The sequence below is a fragment of the Oreochromis niloticus genome, linkage group LG7 (genome assembly GCF_001858045.2).
Source record: "Oreochromis niloticus isolate F11D_XX linkage group LG7, O_niloticus_UMD_NMBU, whole genome shotgun sequence".
Lineage (NCBI taxonomy): Eukaryota > Metazoa > Chordata > Actinopteri > Cichliformes > Cichlidae > Oreochromis > Oreochromis niloticus.
The window spans coordinates 16,109,889-16,129,305 of record NC_031972.2 but is presented as its reverse complement, the minus strand read 5'-3'; the positions used below and the strand labels follow the sequence as shown (position 1 = coordinate 16,129,305).

The window sequence follows — 19,417 nt, the reverse complement described above, 5'->3', positions numbered from 1 at the left end:
GTCACCATCCTCTCTGCCAGAGCAGCGCAGAGTTCCCCTGACACCAGAGGAGTTTACGCCTTCAGAAACAATCCCCGAACACTCGCATCTGTCGCATCTAGTCCTGAAGAACTCTGCACATGCCTCAGTGGTCGATCGACATCATCGCCACCACCGACACAAGATCACAGAGGAGCCCGATGTCCATCTGCTGACACACCATCACACGAGCTGTGTTAAAGCTGGGGATAAATGCTCAGAGCTAAGGCACAGTAAGACATAGACAGCAGTAGATACACAGTAGAATAGAGGCCCACAGAAATGAGAGTAATCTCATTTAGAATGAGATCGTTTTACAGCCAGCGTGATGGGGTTTACAGGGTGTCGAAGTCTTTTAAAATGGGCAATTTTCAGGCCTAACATGCTTTTATACACAAGCTACCATCACTTTTATGTGGCTCACCATTATATCATATGTCTGAAGCCTTGCTCAGTTTAGGTGCTGACAGTGAAATCCACTTAATGTGGGTGAATGAGCGCGTGAGAGGCTACAGAAAGAAACAGAAAGTTGGATTAGTTCGGCCGACATCGTCTTTGCATCATTTAAAGTCACAGAGAGAACCCCAGAGCATCAGAGGATCGGAGACCGAGACTGAGCCCAAATTTATGTGAACTCACTGCAGCAGATTTGTCTTTAAAAAGACTGCCGGAAGCGTTGTGCGAAGTGCCGAGATGAAAACGATCCCGTGTCGTTTGGGGTCATTTTCTGCTGGTTTTGGCAGAGTGTCAACCTGCCGGTGAGGAAGCAAATGAAGAGCTCCATCACTGTCACGGTTTACTAAGCCCAACTGACTCTTACACACGCCCTTCTTTCAGTCAGCGCGGAGCAAAGGGGGAACACCGAAGGCTCCGGCTGCCAGCGTCTCCTGTCAGATGGTTGGAGCTGAGCTGATTGAGATTAATGCCAAGAATGGTTCGGATCACTCCTACCCCCCCAAGGCAGCGCGGGTTACTGAGATTAAATGCGTTTATGCTCACCGCTGTGCTACATCAGCCGGTTGAAACAACTGTGATTCAGAATCCTGCTTTCCCACAAGAGAGTTCATCAGCCAGTGTGTGCGCTCTCTCTCACTCGCTCACACAGCTGTGACAGATGTGGGGCCAGAGTAGGACATGAGTAGAGGTAGGCAGGGGTTACTATGATGAGATGTAATGATGGCGCAGTGCCAGTTGTGTGAAACGGTGCCGGGTGCTCTGAGAACAGCTGCTGGCGTCCCGTCTCCCTGGAGGCCCTGGGAGAGGGAGGGATGAAGAGGAGGAGCGATGTGGGCGGGAGATTGCCTGAAGGGGGATGCTCCGCAGGGGAGCGGGGGACGCTTGCAGGATGCCCCTCTCTCTGGGCAAGAACAACTGGAGACGTACAGTGCTTGCACGAAAAACACCTCAAGGGGGGGGACACAGATGGAGGCATGCAGGAGAACTGTATTCTCTAGTGGTCTAGTAATCATTAGTCCCTCAATGACGTGCACGGTGTGGTCATGTTACTGGCTATCTGTATTTTTAACCATCTCTGTGGTGGATTTTTTTTTTTTCATTTATTTTTCATTTATTGAACTGTGCTGCTCTGTGGTGCAGTTAACGGAAAAGGTGTAAGCCGGATGAGGTTTGATCCACAAACTGAACTAGTTTTACGTCTCTCTTCTCTAGCCCTAAAAACTTGAAGCAAAGGATTCTGGGTATGGCATAAAGCCCTCTGGGAAAGCGGAACATACAAAGGAAAAAGCTCGAAAAAGGAAAAGCACGAGCGAGTGACAATTATAAATGCAGCAAAAGTGGAATGTGTCTCTGGTATTGATTTGAGATGTTTTGTGTGACTGTGGCAACAGAGAGCACGTTAAATCTAAAAAACAAGGAAATCCACCCATAAGAAGAATTTGCTCCGATATCCATAGCGTCTCATGAATATTCATAGTTCTAGTTTAATATGATAAAAAGACAACAAGAGCAGAGGTGGATCATCCTCCTCCATTATGCGAGGGAACAAAGTGAACGAGTGCAAAAGCAGTCAGAACATTTCATGACATTCAGATAAAAGGAAGTGCATGTCATTTCTTTCACACCCAGAGTGAAAATGTAGTGATGAAGGAGTTTCTCAAGCCTCTCTGACTCTCACAGCTTTTTCCCAAGCCCAGGGCTGAGGCCCCTGATGGGCCAATCCGCTATCTGACAGAGAGAAAGGCAGAGAAGAGGAAAACAAGGTCTCGGAGGAAGAGGGGAAAGCAGGCAGACGATATCAGAAATCTTTACCCACTGCAGTATCAGCCGAATTATAAAGCTCTTATTGTTCAGGTTGTTGAGGATAGGTGCCTGTAAAATAGCTTAACAAGAATGGGCATCCTGTGAGGTAACTGTGTTTGCGGCGTGCCAGTCTCCCACAAGTCTGTTCATGAGACACAAAGCAACAACCTCCTCTGAGCATAGGCAGAAAAGGGAGGAAGAGGAGGAGGAAAGAGAGAGAATATGTGAAAAGACAGGTATTTCTTTAACTAAGTGGAGTAGATTACTGGATTTCTTTGAGTGTTCAGTTTTGTGATAGAAATGTGACAGTTCATGATTCTTAACTGAAGCAGAAATATATCTAAATGTCTCTCCTCGCTGACAGACTGTCATTAAGCTTATCCAAAATGTTGGCTCCAGTACATTTATTTGAGTTTAGGCTTAAAAAGAAACACAATTTAAACCCAAATGCATTATGCAATTAAACAGATTAACTAGCGCTTGCTTAAATTTACTCAAAGTATTCAAATACTGTAATGTACTTTTGAGTTATATAAATAAAACTGAATTTAAGTGAACATGTTTGTTACATTATGTTTAGATTTAGGTTGCATTTGATTTAATATAGAAGGCTGATTCAGTAAAAAGTGTTGTTGGTAGGTTTCTGACGATTATTGTGTTAACAGAGACTGAAGTAATGATGAAACTCTTTCAGTCAGCTAAAAAATACCTGCACACCAGCATAGACGACAGGTGCATTGGCGGAAAACTTCTGCAACATGTTAATTAAAACTCAGGAAGTCACTTTTTGAACAAGTTGGTAGGTTATTTGTACTACTTGATATTTGTATTTCGTCTTCATCAGTTTATATATTTGATTATGTGGGAAAAAACTGTGTAAATTTGTGAAAGATATTTGCCATCGTGTTGTTTCTAACGAGGCTATTTTGGTGATATTTTCTAATGTGCAGGCGAGAAAAAGGTTGGATAGATGTTATTTATGGTTAGCTTCAGTCTCGTGCTTTGTTTCTGATTAATGGCACATACATGTGAAATGTGCTAATCACACTTTAAGTTCTGACTGGATGATTGAAACGTGTGTGTGTGTGTGTGTGTGTGTGTGTGTGTGTGTGTGTGTGTGAGAATGTATGGACATTAACTATATACCTGATGAAGGTCAACCAGACCAAAGCCTTGTGGTTAATGAGACAGTGTGTGGTAAGAACGTCATTAAAATGAACATTTAGGTAGCTTTGTTGGACTTTTCAAAAGTGAAATATAGATTAGGTTTCACAGACTGATAAGATAAGACTGTGTTTTTATTGGGTCCTGTGGATTTAATCCCATTGGCAAAGTAAATGAAAACTAACTCAGGCTGATTTTACACTGGGACAGTACAAAAGATGGACGTAGCTAGGAAGACGTCACTCCATTTATTTGTGTCCCGTTTTGAAGATTTTTCTTGTGGTTGTTAACTTGACGTTTTGAAACCATGCTTGTGTTGGCTTCACTTTTCAGACCAGAAAGCTATATTTCCTTTTATATAATCTGTAACCCAACAGGTAACCCAACCAACCAAATCCTGAAGATTACTTTTAAGTTCATCAGCTTGAATTAAATGAGGGCAATCAGATGCCTTCATTTCTTCTTTTAGTTCTTTCATCTTTTAAGAGGCAACTGAGAAACAGGCTGAATCAAGATGTGACTCTTTATGTATGTTGATTTGATAATTTGGAATAGATCAAATTAATAACTACATCTTGCATTGTTGCTTTTTCTGCAAATGAATATTTTGGATTATGTCAGAAACCCACAAGTCAGAGGAACAGCTGCATGAGACACATGGCCACAAAGCTAAATCTTTGTTTGAGCACGGGGAGAAAATGGAGGAGCATCCAGGAGGAGAAACTGAAAGAAAAGGTATCCCTTGTGTATGAAGTGTAGCGACTGTAGTTAGTAGCTCAGTGTAGTTAGTGGTGTGCATGGTAAGTAGATTGCACTTTGTAACTTAAAGCAAAAAACAAAAACTGTAAACAGTAGAACTGTATTTAAATTTTTGTTTCTTATGTTAATCATGGTTGTGATATGTTAAGTCTCCCGCGAGTCTGAAAAACATTCACATGAGATTCGTGGCCACAAAACTACTTCCTCGTCTGAACACGGAGCAGGAAGGGAGGAGGAAGATGAGGAAGAAGAAAGAAAATCCAAAGAGACAGGTATCTAGTGGTGGAAAGTATGAAAATCTACAGCATATGTAGATTTATGTACCTTACTTTACTTGTTGTGCAGATGTGCTGTAGACTTAAATGAAACTTGGCAATCCTTAGGTCCCCTAATACATTGGAAACGACAGAGTATTTATCATAAATTCTCCTCATTATTTCAATCACAGCTGTGGCGTTTCAGACCACCACCAGTCTTAGAGACACATACATGAGAGCCAGAGCTGTAGTTATGTGTATAACAGTAGTAGTTTTCTCCATGCGTTACACATCTTCCCATTAAGTTGATAAAACTATGTGGTGTTTCAGTCTCTCACAAGTCTGAGGAGCTCGTACATGAAACTCACGGACACGCATCCACAACCCAATCTCAGCACGGGCAAGAGAAGCATGCAGAAAGCAAAGGTACTGCGTTTTGTGCACAGTGGTCCAAATGATCTCATAGTGTTGGTTTCAGAATCCGATTTGGTGTGAGATCATAAACATAAGCAACTTTTACAGTTAAATGCTAACATGTTATAGAGGCTTTTGAGGGATGTTTTGTGAGTAAAAGCTGTGGTGTGACAGTTTCCCACGCATTTGAGGAACACGACGCTCACGGCCACAAAACGACAGCCTCATCTGAGCACGGTGAAAAATCACACGAGGTGGTGCATCGAGAACGAGGAGAAGAACGGAAAGGTGACAGTTCTATAAGCATTGTAGTGGCAACTCTGTAGCTAACTGTAGTAAACCGGTAGTGTCCTGACGCAAAACCGCAGAGATGCATTTTTATTTTATTTTTAAGCACGCATTCATGACTGTTTTGTGACAGTTTCCCACATGTTTGAGGGGCACACACATGAGACTCACGGCCACAAAACAACAACCTCACCTGAGCATGGCGACGGGCATGAAGAAAGAAAAGTTGAAGGGAAAGGTATACAGATGCGCTCTTCCTGCTCATGCTAAACAAATGCACTCTAGAATTATATAGCAGAGGGCATAGGCGAGTAAGGAAATATGCAGGTGATGAATGAAAACATGATTTATTTACTACAGAAGCCAGACATGGAAATGTGTCTCAGTTTTGGCTTGTTATGTCACTGACAATTGTGGTGTTTCAGCTCCCCACAATTTTGCGGAACACGTACACGAGATTCACAGCCACAAAACAACAACCTCATCTGAGCATGGGGAGGAAAGAAAGGAGGAGGAGGAGAGTGAAAGTAAAGGTATTTTTAGAGCATAGTGGAGACAAAGTCTTTATAGATTTAACATGGGCTTTATTAATAAATAAAGCAGAAGAAATTAATGTTTGCCCAATGAGATTTTTTTCTGGTTCTGACTGAAAATTGTGTCAGGAGAACACACACACGAGACTCACGGCCACAGAACAACCTCACATGGGCACGGATGGAGACACGAGGAGAATAAAGTAATACATCCCGAAACAACAGGTATTTTATCTTTTATGTTGTAGTGTCACGTGAATCACAGCACGCAGAAGAAATACAACTTGTTAACAATAATGATTGTGATGATTGTGTTGTGTCAGACCCCCACACATTGGAGGGGCATGTACATGCGCCTCACGGTCACACAACAACAACCTCGTCTGAGCACAGACAGCAGGAGCATATGGAAAGAAAAACTGAAGGTAAAGGTATTGTTGAAATCTAGTAGTAGCAGTTTTTTTTTAGATTTAATATAGCATTTTAGCTTAATTTTAGTACTAGTAGCAGTATTTGTATTTATTTATTATAGTAGCTATTTATTATTCTGAAATCAAACCCAATAGCCTGATCAAGAACCGAAGCTGTTCTGAAGGTGACTTTTAACCACAAGTTAAAACCACAAGTTAAAAGTCACCTTCGGAATAAAGATGGCAACTTGCTTTTTTCTTCTGTTCAAGGCAATTGTGGGTTGCCAGTTCCCGTTAATATGTTGAGCTCCAATGTGAGACTCATGGTCATAAAACATCACATGGACATGGGGAGGAGGAGCATGTGGGAAGCAAAGCTGAAAAAAAAAGTCTCTCAGTTTAATGCACAGTAGTAACAAGTTTCTTTTTAAAACTCAAAAACCTCCTAAAAATTGGGGCCTGGAAGGACTGTATTAAGAAAAATAATTTTAATTTAATGTCTCAGTAGTTAGATTGTGTATTGGTTCATTTAAGATATAGTGCTAAATTTTCAGTATAACAGCATAACAAAAAATACAAAACAAACTAAATTGGCATTTCAGTTTCCCACCATCATGAGGAACACTTGCATGGGACTCGTGGCCACCAAACCGTACTTGAGCACGGGCATCAGGAGGTGTATCCACTTTACAGTATATTTAGTGGGAACATGCAGGACGCAAAGCTGAAAGGACTGGCATTTGAGACTGGGAGGATCATATTCAGAACAATAATTTCAATTTGATGTTTCAGCAGCTGGATTCACAGCAATTAGGTTAAGATACTTAAGCTATTCTGCTGAATTTAATATGAATTTATTATACATATTATATATATTATACCAACTTATATTCATATATAATATATCATCTGAATATAAGAAAAAAAAAACAACAGAAATGTTTCCTGATTATATAAATGTGTTTGTCAGGCCAACACAAGTCTGAGGAACACATACATGAGGCCCAGAGCCACAATATACCATCTGAGCACAGAACAGCTGAAATTACAGGTACCATATGAATAATCTTCTGCATTATATTTTTGCTAAACAGTGGCTAGACTGTTCCCCCAACTTGAAATTCCCAGTTACTATTAATTGTTGTGGTGTTTAAGCCTCCCACAACCCTGATGGACATGTGCATGGAGGACATGTAGAAGAAGCCCATGACCACAGATCAACATCTGAACATGGACACCAGAAGCCTGAGGGACATGTGCATGGAGGACATGTAGAAGAAGCTCATGGCCATAGAGCATCTGAACATGGACACCAGAAGCCTGAGGGACATGTGCATGGTGGACATGTAGAAGAAGCTCATGGCCATAGAGCATCTGAACATGGACACCAGAAGCCTGAGGGACATGTGCATGGTGGACATGTAGAACAAGCTCATGGCCATAGAGCATCTGAACATGGAGACCACAAGCCTGAGGGAAATGTGCATGGTGGACATGTAGAACAAGCTCATGGCCATAGAGCATCTGAACATGGACACCAGAAGCCTGAGGGACATGTGCATGGTGGACATGTAGAACAAGCTCATGGCCATAGAGCATCTGAACATGGAGACCACAAGCCTGAGGGACATGTGCATGGTGGACATGTAGAACAAGCTCATGGCCATAGAGCATCTGAACATGGAGACCACAAGCCTGAGGGACATGTGCATGGTGGACATGTAGAACAAGCTCATGGCCATAGAGCATCTGAACATGGACACCAGAAGCCTGAGGGAAATGTGCATGGTGGACATGTAGAACAAGCTCATGGCCATAGAGCATCTGAACATGGAGACCACAAGCCTGAGGGACATGTGCATGGTGGACATATAGAACAAGCTCATGGCCATAGAGCATCTGAACATGGACATCACAAGCCTGAGGGACATTTGCATGGTGGACATGTAGAAGAAGCTCATGGCCATAGAGCATCTGAACATAGAGACCACAAGCCTGAGGGACACATCCATGGGGGACATGTAGAACAAGCTCATGGCCATAGAGCATCTGAACATGGACACCAGAAGCCTGAGGGACATGTGCATGGTGGACATGTAGAAGAAGCTCATGGTGGCAGACCTACATCTGAACATGGACACCACAATCCTGAGGGACATGTCCATGGGGGACATGTAGAAGAAGCTCATGGCCATAGAGCATCTGAACATGGAGACCACAAGCCTGAGGGACATGTGCATGTTGGACATTTAGTAGAAGCTCATGACCACAAACCTACAACTGAACATGGAAACCACAAGCCTGAGGGACATGTGCATGTTGGACATGTAGTAGAAGCTCATGACCACAAACCTACAACTGAACATGGAAACCACAAGCCTGAGGGACATGTGCATGTTGGACATTTAGTAGAAGCTCATGGCCACAAACCAACAACTGAACATGGAGACCACAAGCCTGAGGGAAATGTGCATGGTGGACATGTAGAACAAGCTCATGGCCATAGAGCATCTGAACATGGACACCAGAAGCCTGAGGGACATGTGCATGGTGGACATGTAGAACAAGCTCATGGCCATAGAGCATCTGAACATGGACACCAGAAGCCTGAGGGACATGAGCATGGTGGACATGTAGAACAAGCTCATGGCCATAGAGCATCTGAACATGGACACCAGAAGCCTGAGGGAAATGTGCATGGTGGACATGTAGAACAAGCTCATGGCCATAGAGCATCTGAACATGGAGACCACAAGCCTGAGGGACATGTGCATGGTGGACATATAGAAGAAGCTCATGGCCATAGAGCATCTGAACATGGACATCACAAGCCTGAGGGACATTTGCATGGTGGACATGTAGAAGAAGCTCATGGCCATAGAGCATCTGAACATAGAGACCACAAGCCTGAGGGACACATCCATGGGGGACATGTAGAACAAGCTCATGGCCATAGAGCATCTGAACATGGACACCAGAAGCCTGAGGGACATGAGCATGGGGGACATATAGAAGAAGCTAATGGCCATAGAGGATCTGAACATGGACACAACAAGCCTGAGGGACATGTGCATGAAACTCATGGCCACAGAATAACAACCTCATCTGAACATAGGCATGGAAGGGAGGAAAGGGGACATACAGAAAGAAAAGGTATCTGATATATTAGGTATGATTAGCAGTGTATTTAATAGTTTAACGTACACTCATTGGACACTTTGTTAGGTATACATTGCAAGTATTGGATTGAACTCCATTTTGCTGTCAGAACTGTATTAATTTTTCCAAGTGTTCAGAGATGTTAGTTCTTACTGACGTGATAACTTGGAACCCATTTCAGTGCAGTGTTGTCACGACCAAAAAAAACCAGATAGAGATGATTTGAGCTTTTTGACACTGTTTTCCTACTGGAGGCAGCCATCAGAAGATAGGTACACTATAGTCAAGTCAATGGATGGTACTCATTTGGAACTGTTGGAGCCCTAGGTGTGCCAAGAAAATATCCACTATACCATTAGGTTGAAAAGCCTAAACCATTGTTTAAGAAGGATGGATGCATGGTTTCATGTTTCTATCATGAATGTTGCAGCAGAAATCAAGACTCATCAGACCAGGCAACATTTTTCCAAACTTCTGTTGGCTAGTTTTGGTGAGCCCTTGTATAATCAAGCCTCAGTTTCCTGTTTTCAGCTTACAACAGTTGATGGCTGTGTGGTCTTCTACTGTTGAAGCCAACCAGTTTCAGGCTTTCAAAAGCATACTTTTCTGCTTCCCTTGGTTTTAACAAGTGGTTATTTGAGTTAATGCTGTTCCTATCAGCCCAGGGCAGTCTGGCCATTCTCCTCCGATCTCACCAACAATGTATTTTAGCCCAGAGAACTGTTGCTCTCTGGATAGTTTGTCTTTCTTTGGAACCATTCTCTGGATTCTCTCCATAAAATCCAGAGATGATTGTGTAACAAAGTCCCAGCAGTTTCTGAAATACTCAGGTCAGCCCATCTGGCATCAACAAACATAACATTTTCAAAGTCCCTTAAATTGCCTTTCTTTCACATTCTGACGCTTGATTTGAATTTCAGCAGGTCATTTTGATCATGTCTATGTGTTTAAATACATAGAGTTGCTGCCATGTGATTGGCTGATCAGATATTTCCATTATTAACAAACAACTCAATAGGTGTAACTAATGAAGTGGCTGGTGAGTGTATATTATTGTACACTTGTACTGTCAGATAATCTTTCTCCATAAATAAAGCATAGCAACCCTTAGAAGAAAATTCCCCCTGAATACTGAAAACAGCAGAAATGTTTGTGTCTAATATTGATGGCAATTATTTTGTCAGACTCACACAACTCTGGGGGACACATATATGGCCACAAAACTACATCTGAGCATGGAGAGGTGGGACATACAGACAGACAAGGTATATCTTTTTTAGATATGGGGGTAGTGGTAGTGATCACCCAGTAGATAAACTGTAATTGCAATTTTTTTAATGTCAAAAGAGAGAAATGGGGTCTCAGATGTGAGACGAATGTTCCCAAGCTTTAGTTGTTAAAGTGTTTGTGTTAATAACAACTGCTGTTTCAGACCACCACAAGTCTCATGGACATATGCATGAGGCTCATGGCCATAAAACAACACATGGACATGGAAGGGAGGAAGAGAGGCATACAGAAAGAAGAGGTATCTGTGACTGGGATTGTTTTACTGCAGTTATAGTTCCTTGTGTAGTACACCTGTACTAACAGTCTTTCTCTATAAAGAAGCCTTAGCAACTCTGCTTCTGCATATTGGAAATTGTAGAAATGTTTGCTTCTAATGTTGATAACAATTATTTTGTCAGTCTCGCACAACTCTGAGGGACACACGCATGGCCACAGAACCTCATCTGAGCATGGCGAGGAGCATACACCCAGGCAAGGTATATAATTTAGATATAGTGGTTTGGGTAGCTAGTGAGTGAAATATGCAGTGGATAAGCTTTAATGTTTCTAGGTTTTAGTTATTAAAAGTGACAATGGCTGTTTCAGACCACCACAAGTCTGCCGGACATGTTCATGAGAGTCATGGCCACATGACATTAACAACCTCGGGCACGGGGGAAGAAAGTCATAGAGAAGGAAAAGGTATTTGATGGTGGTCAGTTTGTTAGTTATATAATAAAACATACAGTAGAAAAACTTTTCTCACAAGCTAATAATATCACTTGACAAGTATTAAAAATTGGGCTACTTTAAACAGAAGAAATGTATCGAAATTCAAACTAATGACAGCTGAGATGACAGAAATTGCAGTAGGACCAAGTAAAGGAACAGAGATCGACATTGTTTAATTAGTTTTTTTTTTTAGTTGAGGAAAGAACTATTTTCTTATCCCTTTTTCGGTTTTGATGTGACTGTCAACCACATGTGTGACGTGCACTGCACAGAAAGTTAAGGGAACACTGAAAACATGTGAGACGTCAATGGGAAAAAATCATTCTGGATATCTATACTGATATGGACTGGACTGGACTGAATTCAAAGACACCCTGACGTCAGATACCTAACATAATGTCCCAGAGATGTTCTATTGGATTTAGATCAGGTGAACGTGGGGGTCAGTCAGTGATATCAGTTCCTTCCTCCTCTAGGAACTTTCTGCATTCTATGGCCGCATGAGGCCGGGCATTGTTGTGCACCAGGAGGAATCCAGGACCCACTGCAATAGTGTAGGCTCTGAGAAGGATTGGCAGTCAGAGTGCCATTGCCTGTCCTGTATAGGTCTGTGCGTCCCTCCATGGATATCCCTCCCCAGACCATCACTGACCCACCACAAAACTGCTCATGCTCAACAATGTTACAGAGTATAACGTTCTCCACAGCTTCTCCAGATCATTTCATGTTTTTCACATGTGCTCAGGGTGAACCTGCTCTTATCTGTGAACGGTACACGGGCACTAGTATTGGAATTGCCAAATCTGCAATTCTATGGCAAATCACTGTCAGACTCCACTGTGCCAGACAATGAGAACAGGTTCCACTAGATAATGTTGGATACCCTCTTGACGTCTTTCTGACATCTTCACCAAGGCCTGCTGGGGGTCATATTGTAGAGTTCTGGTGATCCTCATCCTGCTTGTCCTTGCATAAAGGAGTAGATACTAGTCCTGCTGAGGGTTTAAGGGCTCTCTAAATCTATGTTTGGCTTTTCTAGAGTAACGCCCTGCATCCAGGAATCTCCTGAATGCTCTTCAGACTGTGCTGGGAGACAGCAAACTTTCTAACAATGGCACATATTAATGTGCCATCCTGGATGAGTTGGACTACCTGTGCAACCTTTGTAGGGTCCAGGTATCACCTCATGCTACCAGTAGTGACACTCACCTAGACAAATGCAAAACTAATGAAAAAACAGCTAGAAAAGATAAGGAGGGAAAAGATGTCAATGCCTCCACCTGTAAACCATTCCTGATGTGCTGGGTTGTCTCTGGGTTTCCCCTCTAGTGCACTTGTTGTTAATTTCATTATAACCAACGCAGCTGAAGCTGATTAACAACCCCCTCTGCTACTTAACTCACCAGATCAATATCCCAGAAGTTTACTTAGTTGAGTCTACACTCTGGTTAAAAAGTGTTGCTTTACAGTTTTTGAACAGTAAAAAATGTTTGTACATGAGACTTATGACCACAAATCCCCAGCCTCACATGAACAACAGCTGAAAGGAACGCTATCTATGCTATATGTTGTGCTAGGAATTTCATCATGAAATGTAGCTCATTTTTTCTTGACGTGTCATTGATGACTGTGGTGTTTCACTCTCCCATAAATTTGACGGACATGTACGCGAGACTCATGGTCACAAAACAAAAATTAAATTTTACCATGGTCAAGAGATGGAGCATAGCGAAATAAAATTTGAAAAGACATGCATTTTGTTTATATGTAAGCCTTTTGATGTTCAGTTGACTTACACAAGCTAGAAAGAGTATATTACTTGTGATGCAGGCAGTAGAAGAAACTTTCACCATCACTTAACCTTGGCAGCCTACGGTGAAAAATGAAAACTGGAAAAAATAACTAAATATATGTCTTCAGCTAAATGATGGCCTGTCTGTCAACATGAACCATAAGGCTAAATTTAAGTCTGTTAGCAAAAGCAGAGCCATTTTTTTATAATTTTTTTTATATCTAAGACAATGAATGATGCAGAAGGGCTGGACAGAGAAAGCAAATAGCATAAAGGATGGCATAGAAATAAATGGGCAGAGTAGAAAAAGAAGATGAATTTCACACTGAAGATGCTCCTGGAAAAAAACAGTTCTGTTTCTGTGTTTTTCCCACATTTTAAACACCGTTGTGTTCCTTCTGATCAACACATTATAATGCAGAAAGAACACATGTCGTATTACATTAGAATGCATGAATGGAATCTGCATTAGCAAAGGCTTTTTCCACAAATCTTTTTTTGATTTTTGTAGTCTCTGTGTTTCTTTACAAAAAAACCTGAGATAATCTGTGCGGCATCAATATAGATTGATTTCTGAGTTGTTGCTCATTTGTAGCGCACCATGGCATTGAAAAAGCAGAATGGGAAGTAGTTGGTCGTGAGGAGGATGAAGACAGAGAAGAGGAGAAGCAAAAAGGGAAAAGGAGAGGTGGGATTTGAAACGTGAAATAATCACTCAGTGATTCATCTCTGGTCAGACAAATTTATCGTGATGAGATTAACAGGGGACACCGTCCTGAATTTATCCAAAATGTTATAAAAAGCCAGCACGGAAGATACTCCGTGAAATGTAATGACTTTATTCATTTGAGCTCCCTAACAGATTTCATTATCCACATATGAAAATAAAATTATGTGCGATGTTTCACTGGGTCCGTGTCTCTAAAAAAAAAACTCTGGACACAAGATTTGCTAAATACATCACAGTGTTTTGGATTTTATTCTCTGCCTCTAGTAGCTGAAACAGGGTTGTCACCAATTTTCTGCATAGCTTTAAATTGTTTAATACAATATTTACCATAAGTTTACCCAGTTATCTGTTCAAATTTCTATATTAATGTGTATGAAATCACCCTTGTCCTTTCTTTACTTTGGACCACCAAAGTCTCACCACAGTCTCACTACAGCACTGTGGTGGGATTGATGGCTCGTATTTAGCCTCTGGTATAATTTGAATATGATCATTTATTGTGTAACTGTTGTGCCAACTACTGTTTGGCAACTTTGTTTATAATTAATTGGCAGTGTTTCAGGACCAGATATTAATCTTTCACGCTGAAAATATGCTTTTACAAAAAAGAACTAAAATGATTATCTAAAATGAAAGGTTTTTTTATTTCAAGTTATTAAACAATAAGGAAAATATGCTTGATATTTACTGAATGTATCCAGTGTATCAATTGCATTTATGTTGGCCCAATTCCACAAAATTTTACATTTTGCATTGTACTTATGCAACAAAATTACATGTAAAAGTCAGCTATACCATATTGCCAGTCCAACTTAGAAATTTTAAAGCCAAGTGTGGCATGCCTGTACTTTCTTTACTGCATATACATGCTGTCTGACCAGCGAAGAAACACCGCACTAGTTAAAGATTTTGTCAGCTTTATAGAACAAAGCAATCCCCTTCTTTAAGGTAGGATCTAGTGGGAATCCCTGCCACCTCCTCCAATAAGCACCTCTATAGTACTGACACTGACCTTTAGGGTATACTAGCTCCTGCTGTGTGAAGCTATAGTGCTGTAGATGGCTGTAGCACAGTGAATGATCTGGAGCTGACTTTTAAACAGAGATTGCTTCATCCCTCAAGGGCTGCTGAAACTTTTGATCTCAGGAGAGCCCCAGGCCAAACAGTTGTTTGGGATCATATACGATGATTTCAAAGGTAAGAGACCAACACAAACACAAGGTCTGAAGAACAAGACAGAAAACCTGAGCTTAATTAAATCCTGTGGATTTTGGGTCAGTGGATTGTAAAGTGTTTCTTTGTCATTTCACGAAACTGTTGATGATGCTTTTCAAGTAGAAAACCTGTGGAAGAATTCCCTCCTTTGTATGTTGTCTGTTTTTTCATTTCACTCATTCTTTCTCTATGCATCTGTGGCTCCTTCGTGGTTGTGTTTATGTGCATGATCAAGGTAAGAATCTGGATTTAAATGCATGTATGAATCATCAAACTGTTACCTACACTGACAGTGCATTTATTGATTTTTAGAAAGGATGGTTGTTCACATAATGCACCATTATTCCACCAACCTCGAAGCTTCTCTGATGCAGGTTGTTTCCTCTCTGTCTCGCAATATAACTGTCGTTTAATGTTAACGGTTCACAATTGATAAATACCAATAAAGCAGCATCTTGACTCATAACGTTAATTTGTGGAACAATGTCCCATTGCCTCTCTAGTCTGTGGAGTAATTGGCCATTTATATTTAATTAGGCAGTTCTTCCCCCCACTGCTAGCGTGGTTCCCTCAGTGCTGAGAGAGGCACTTTACTGTGCTTCTCTCGCTGGCTTCCTTTAAACCAGCTCATTAATATTTCAGCTGGCATCATCAACCAAACAATAATAAAATAATAATGTGACGGCTGATTAAACAGCTAAACTCCGACTTTTTAATGTGCATTTAAATGTGTATTTGCATAAACATGCCTGGTAAACGCCTCTTTAGAGGACAGTGATGCCTTGCAGCACACCACTGCAGCCAACTTCTAAAGCTTAATAAAACCTTAATTAGGTACGAGTCTCAGCCAAGATAATCGTAAAGAGACTGTCGAGCAACCTCTCCTCTCTTACACCCTTCTGCACAACACAGATCCTACACTAGGTTATACTCGGCTTTTTTTATTTTTCTCTCTGTGGAAAAATTATACAGAAATCTTAAACCATTCTCCACATTATCACTTTTTTCTTCGTTTTGGTTTTGGGGTGCAAAACTTGTAACAAGTCTTAATTTATCAAGCGTACAAGCAAAGGGAGTAAAAACCTGAAATCAAATCTGCTCGGATAATTCATGAATTACAAAGAGAAATTTTAATTAAGAGCTCTGATTACTCAGCACTTTATAAAAGGGAATTTAAAACAGTGTGAATGGAAAAACCAACAGTGAAAAGAGGAGAGAGCAGGGCTGGAGTGTAGGACCAAAAATACAACATTTTTTGTTATATTGATTGATATTTACAATATAGAATAATGAAGGAGGAAACGGCATCTGCACATTGATGCACAGCTTGTCCTGGGGTCCACATTGATATAAACATATGATTTTTTAAGAAGAACAATTAGAAAAATTACACAAACAAATTCAAAACAAAAAAACTTAACTCGAAGTTTAATTAAGAGATCTGAAATCTGTAGACAGCACCTGTATGCTGGTAGTGCAGGTAGGTAACTTGCACACCTGTGAGGACACTTTTTTGCCAGCCAGACATTTTGCAAGGTCCTGATTATTTAAATATATGTCAGACTGGCATAGAAAGAAGTTGTCAACTACCTGATTACTACAGTGTTGGGTAATGCAGTAATGTAACAAGTTACTGTACATATTTCAGTGATTGTTGTACATTATCTTGTTACTCAGGTTGTAAAGGTTCTTAAGTTATCTGCACGCCGGGAACATGGAAAGGCAAAAAAAAAAAAAAAAGCACAAACAAACTTGTGTTTTGTTCCCATGGCTACAGCTTATTTCTGCTCACATGCAGGAGGAGGAAATTTGGCATTGAGGTGTGTAACTTTTGAGCATTGGAGAGATCAGCATTACTTTTATAATTACTGGTGAAGTGCAAACTGCATGCAGGATAGAAACAGGTGGATTATGCAGTCGGCATCTTACATTCAAACAGTGGGTGACTGTAGCAAGATGCTAGCAACCAAAGTAATCAAAATGAGGTTGAACTTGTCCAAAAACAAATTGCTGCAAATTTCCTCTCATAGCTGGAAGTTTCCAGGGTCTCTAGGCCTGTGTGATTGAGGCATAAGACAGTGGCAAACTAAAGCTTTTATATACTCCAACAATACGGCTTTGAAAAGTTCAGGTGCTAAACTGGCCTGTCTTCAGTCCAAACCTGTCACTCATTAAAAAAAAATAATATGCATGTTATAAAGGAAGCCCTGAACTGCTGAGCAGCTGAATTCTGTATCAATTTGCATCATCAACATTTTTCTTTTAAGACTACAGAAATTGATCCAGTAAGTTCCTAAACTGAGTTTTGTTGATAGAAGACCTGATGCAACACGGGGCAAACCTGACCTTGGTCAGAATTTACACATTGCTGCGCTCAAATTTTTAAAAAATCATCACATTTAAAAAATAAAGAAACAAAGTTTACTGTTACTACATTGACTTTTCTGGTATTTTACACATGCTCCAAAAATTATTCAGATTGACTCATCGCCGAGGCGTGAACAAAGACCAGTTTTCCATCAGCCTAACCAGGGTCAGACCATTTTCATAGTGTCAAGCGCAGTCTCCAAACACTCTCTGTACCACTCACCTCAAACTAATTCCCTTAGTTACTATTCTACAGCTTATAATCTGCTCATTCTGTAACACAATTAAATTCCCAGAGACAATTACCATGCTTGTATTCACACAGCTGCACACATAGCCACAAACACGTGCACACTCACACACACACACACACCCATAGCCAGGATAGTGCAATTCCCATCAGTAATCAGTGCAGCGCAGTGAAGCAGACTCAGCAAACCTGTGAGTGTAGTAATGGAGAGGGAGTGGTCTGTCTTTATTGAACCAATATAGAGTGAGAAAGGGAAGCCATAAAACACACACGGCATCATTTGTTTCTCCACTGACATCTAAAAGTAAAACTTTCAGACATTTTATATAAGCTCAGCTCATTTATCATTTCCTTCTGTAACCCAAAAACACCTCCAAGACTGCAACACCCCCCACCCTCCTATCCCATTTCATTCATGAATCTTTTTTTTTTCCTACACCTGAGAAGAAATTTGAAATCCGCCACTTTTTCTTTCAGACTGCGAGTGCTACGGCCACTCCAATCGCTGCAGCTACATCGACTACCTGAACATCGTCACATGCGTCAGCTGCAAGCACAACACCAGGGGCCAGAACTGCCAACACTGCAGACTGGGATTCTACCGCAACGCCTCTGCCGAACTGGATGATGAGAGCGTCTGCATCGGTGAGTCTGCTGGGAAACGGCGAGAATATGTGGGGGGGGTGGGGATCTTGAGCGCATCAGTATGACAGCAGTGGATGTATATGTGTGTGTGTGTGTGTGTGTGTGTGTGTGACTGACAGTGAAACAGATAAGAAGATCCATTAGGTGCTGTTAAATTTTCACACAACTACTCAGATGATGCATTTTAAGTTAAAAACAAAGTTACCAACACTTGGTAGTGTAGCAGTGAAATTTTAATGCATAGCGTTTAATGCAAGTGTTTTTTCAGCGGCACTTTTATAAAACATATTTGGCTATGTTTGCTTTGAATTGAGAGAGGGCAAGATAATTACGGGATTATAGCGCCATCAGATTCAAGCCGTGTGCGTTTACATCCATATCAGAGAAAAAGTGAAGAAATAGCCTTGTTTTAGACACTTATTCTCAAACTGCAGGGAACATACAGTTCTAACAAAATCTTAAAGCCGCTCTAATTGATAGAAACAAACAAAGCAGAGGATGATACGACTACTAGTGATGAAATCTCTGCTTGTTTCGGGGCTTTCTTGCCTTTCAGCGTGGTCTTAAGTAAGTGGAACAGTATACACAGGTGACTGATGTGGCCAGTCAAGAAGTTTTTATTGCTTGGAAATCAAAGCTTTGTGAGTTTCTAAGGGCTTTTTCACTGCTATCTTAAAGCTTGGCGGACTACAGTTTGAATAAAAGAAGTCAGACACTGTTCAGCCAGTACTAATGCGAACACCCTCAGGCATCCTTTAAGCTAGAAGCCAACTCTTTAAACTCATATCATGTCTTCTGTTCTACCATGCAAAGCCAAAACAATGAAGAACATAAACTGTAGGAATATTTTATAACTGTACTGTAAAAAAAAGAATAGTTTTGTATTGTTATTTGCAGTGATATGCAGGATAATGTGTGTTTGTTTTAAAGTCAGTCACATTAAGGGCACGTCCTGGTAAGAGGTCACTGTGTTTGCATAGCTGTGGAGCGGAAAATCTGGTGTTGATTTGGATCCATCTCTAGGTGGACTGCAGGGGGTTGGAGGGTAAACTCACTGCGGTCAGGGCACACACAGGGCCAGGCCTTGGAGTCAGCATTATCTGCCAGCACACTGGCACACCAAGTGTGGCAACAGAAATCAGTTCAAACTAGCATC

General features: G+C 41.1%; 1 protein-coding gene across 10 annotated transcripts in view; it reads left to right on the top strand.

The window, feature by feature from the left end:
• ntng2b (netrin g2b) overlaps positions 1–19,417 on the top strand; it is a 72,311-nt gene that overhangs the window by 47,626 nt on the left and 5,268 nt on the right. For 2 of the 10 annotated variants that reach the window (XM_005456186.4, XM_005456185.4), the window contains exon 6: positions 18,094–18,261. In XM_005456186.4, the coding sequence (XP_005456243.1) occupies positions 18,094–18,261 (168 nt within the window). The other 8 variants (XM_025908967.1, XM_025908969.1, XM_025908968.1 and 5 more) reach the window with 8 other exon arrangements.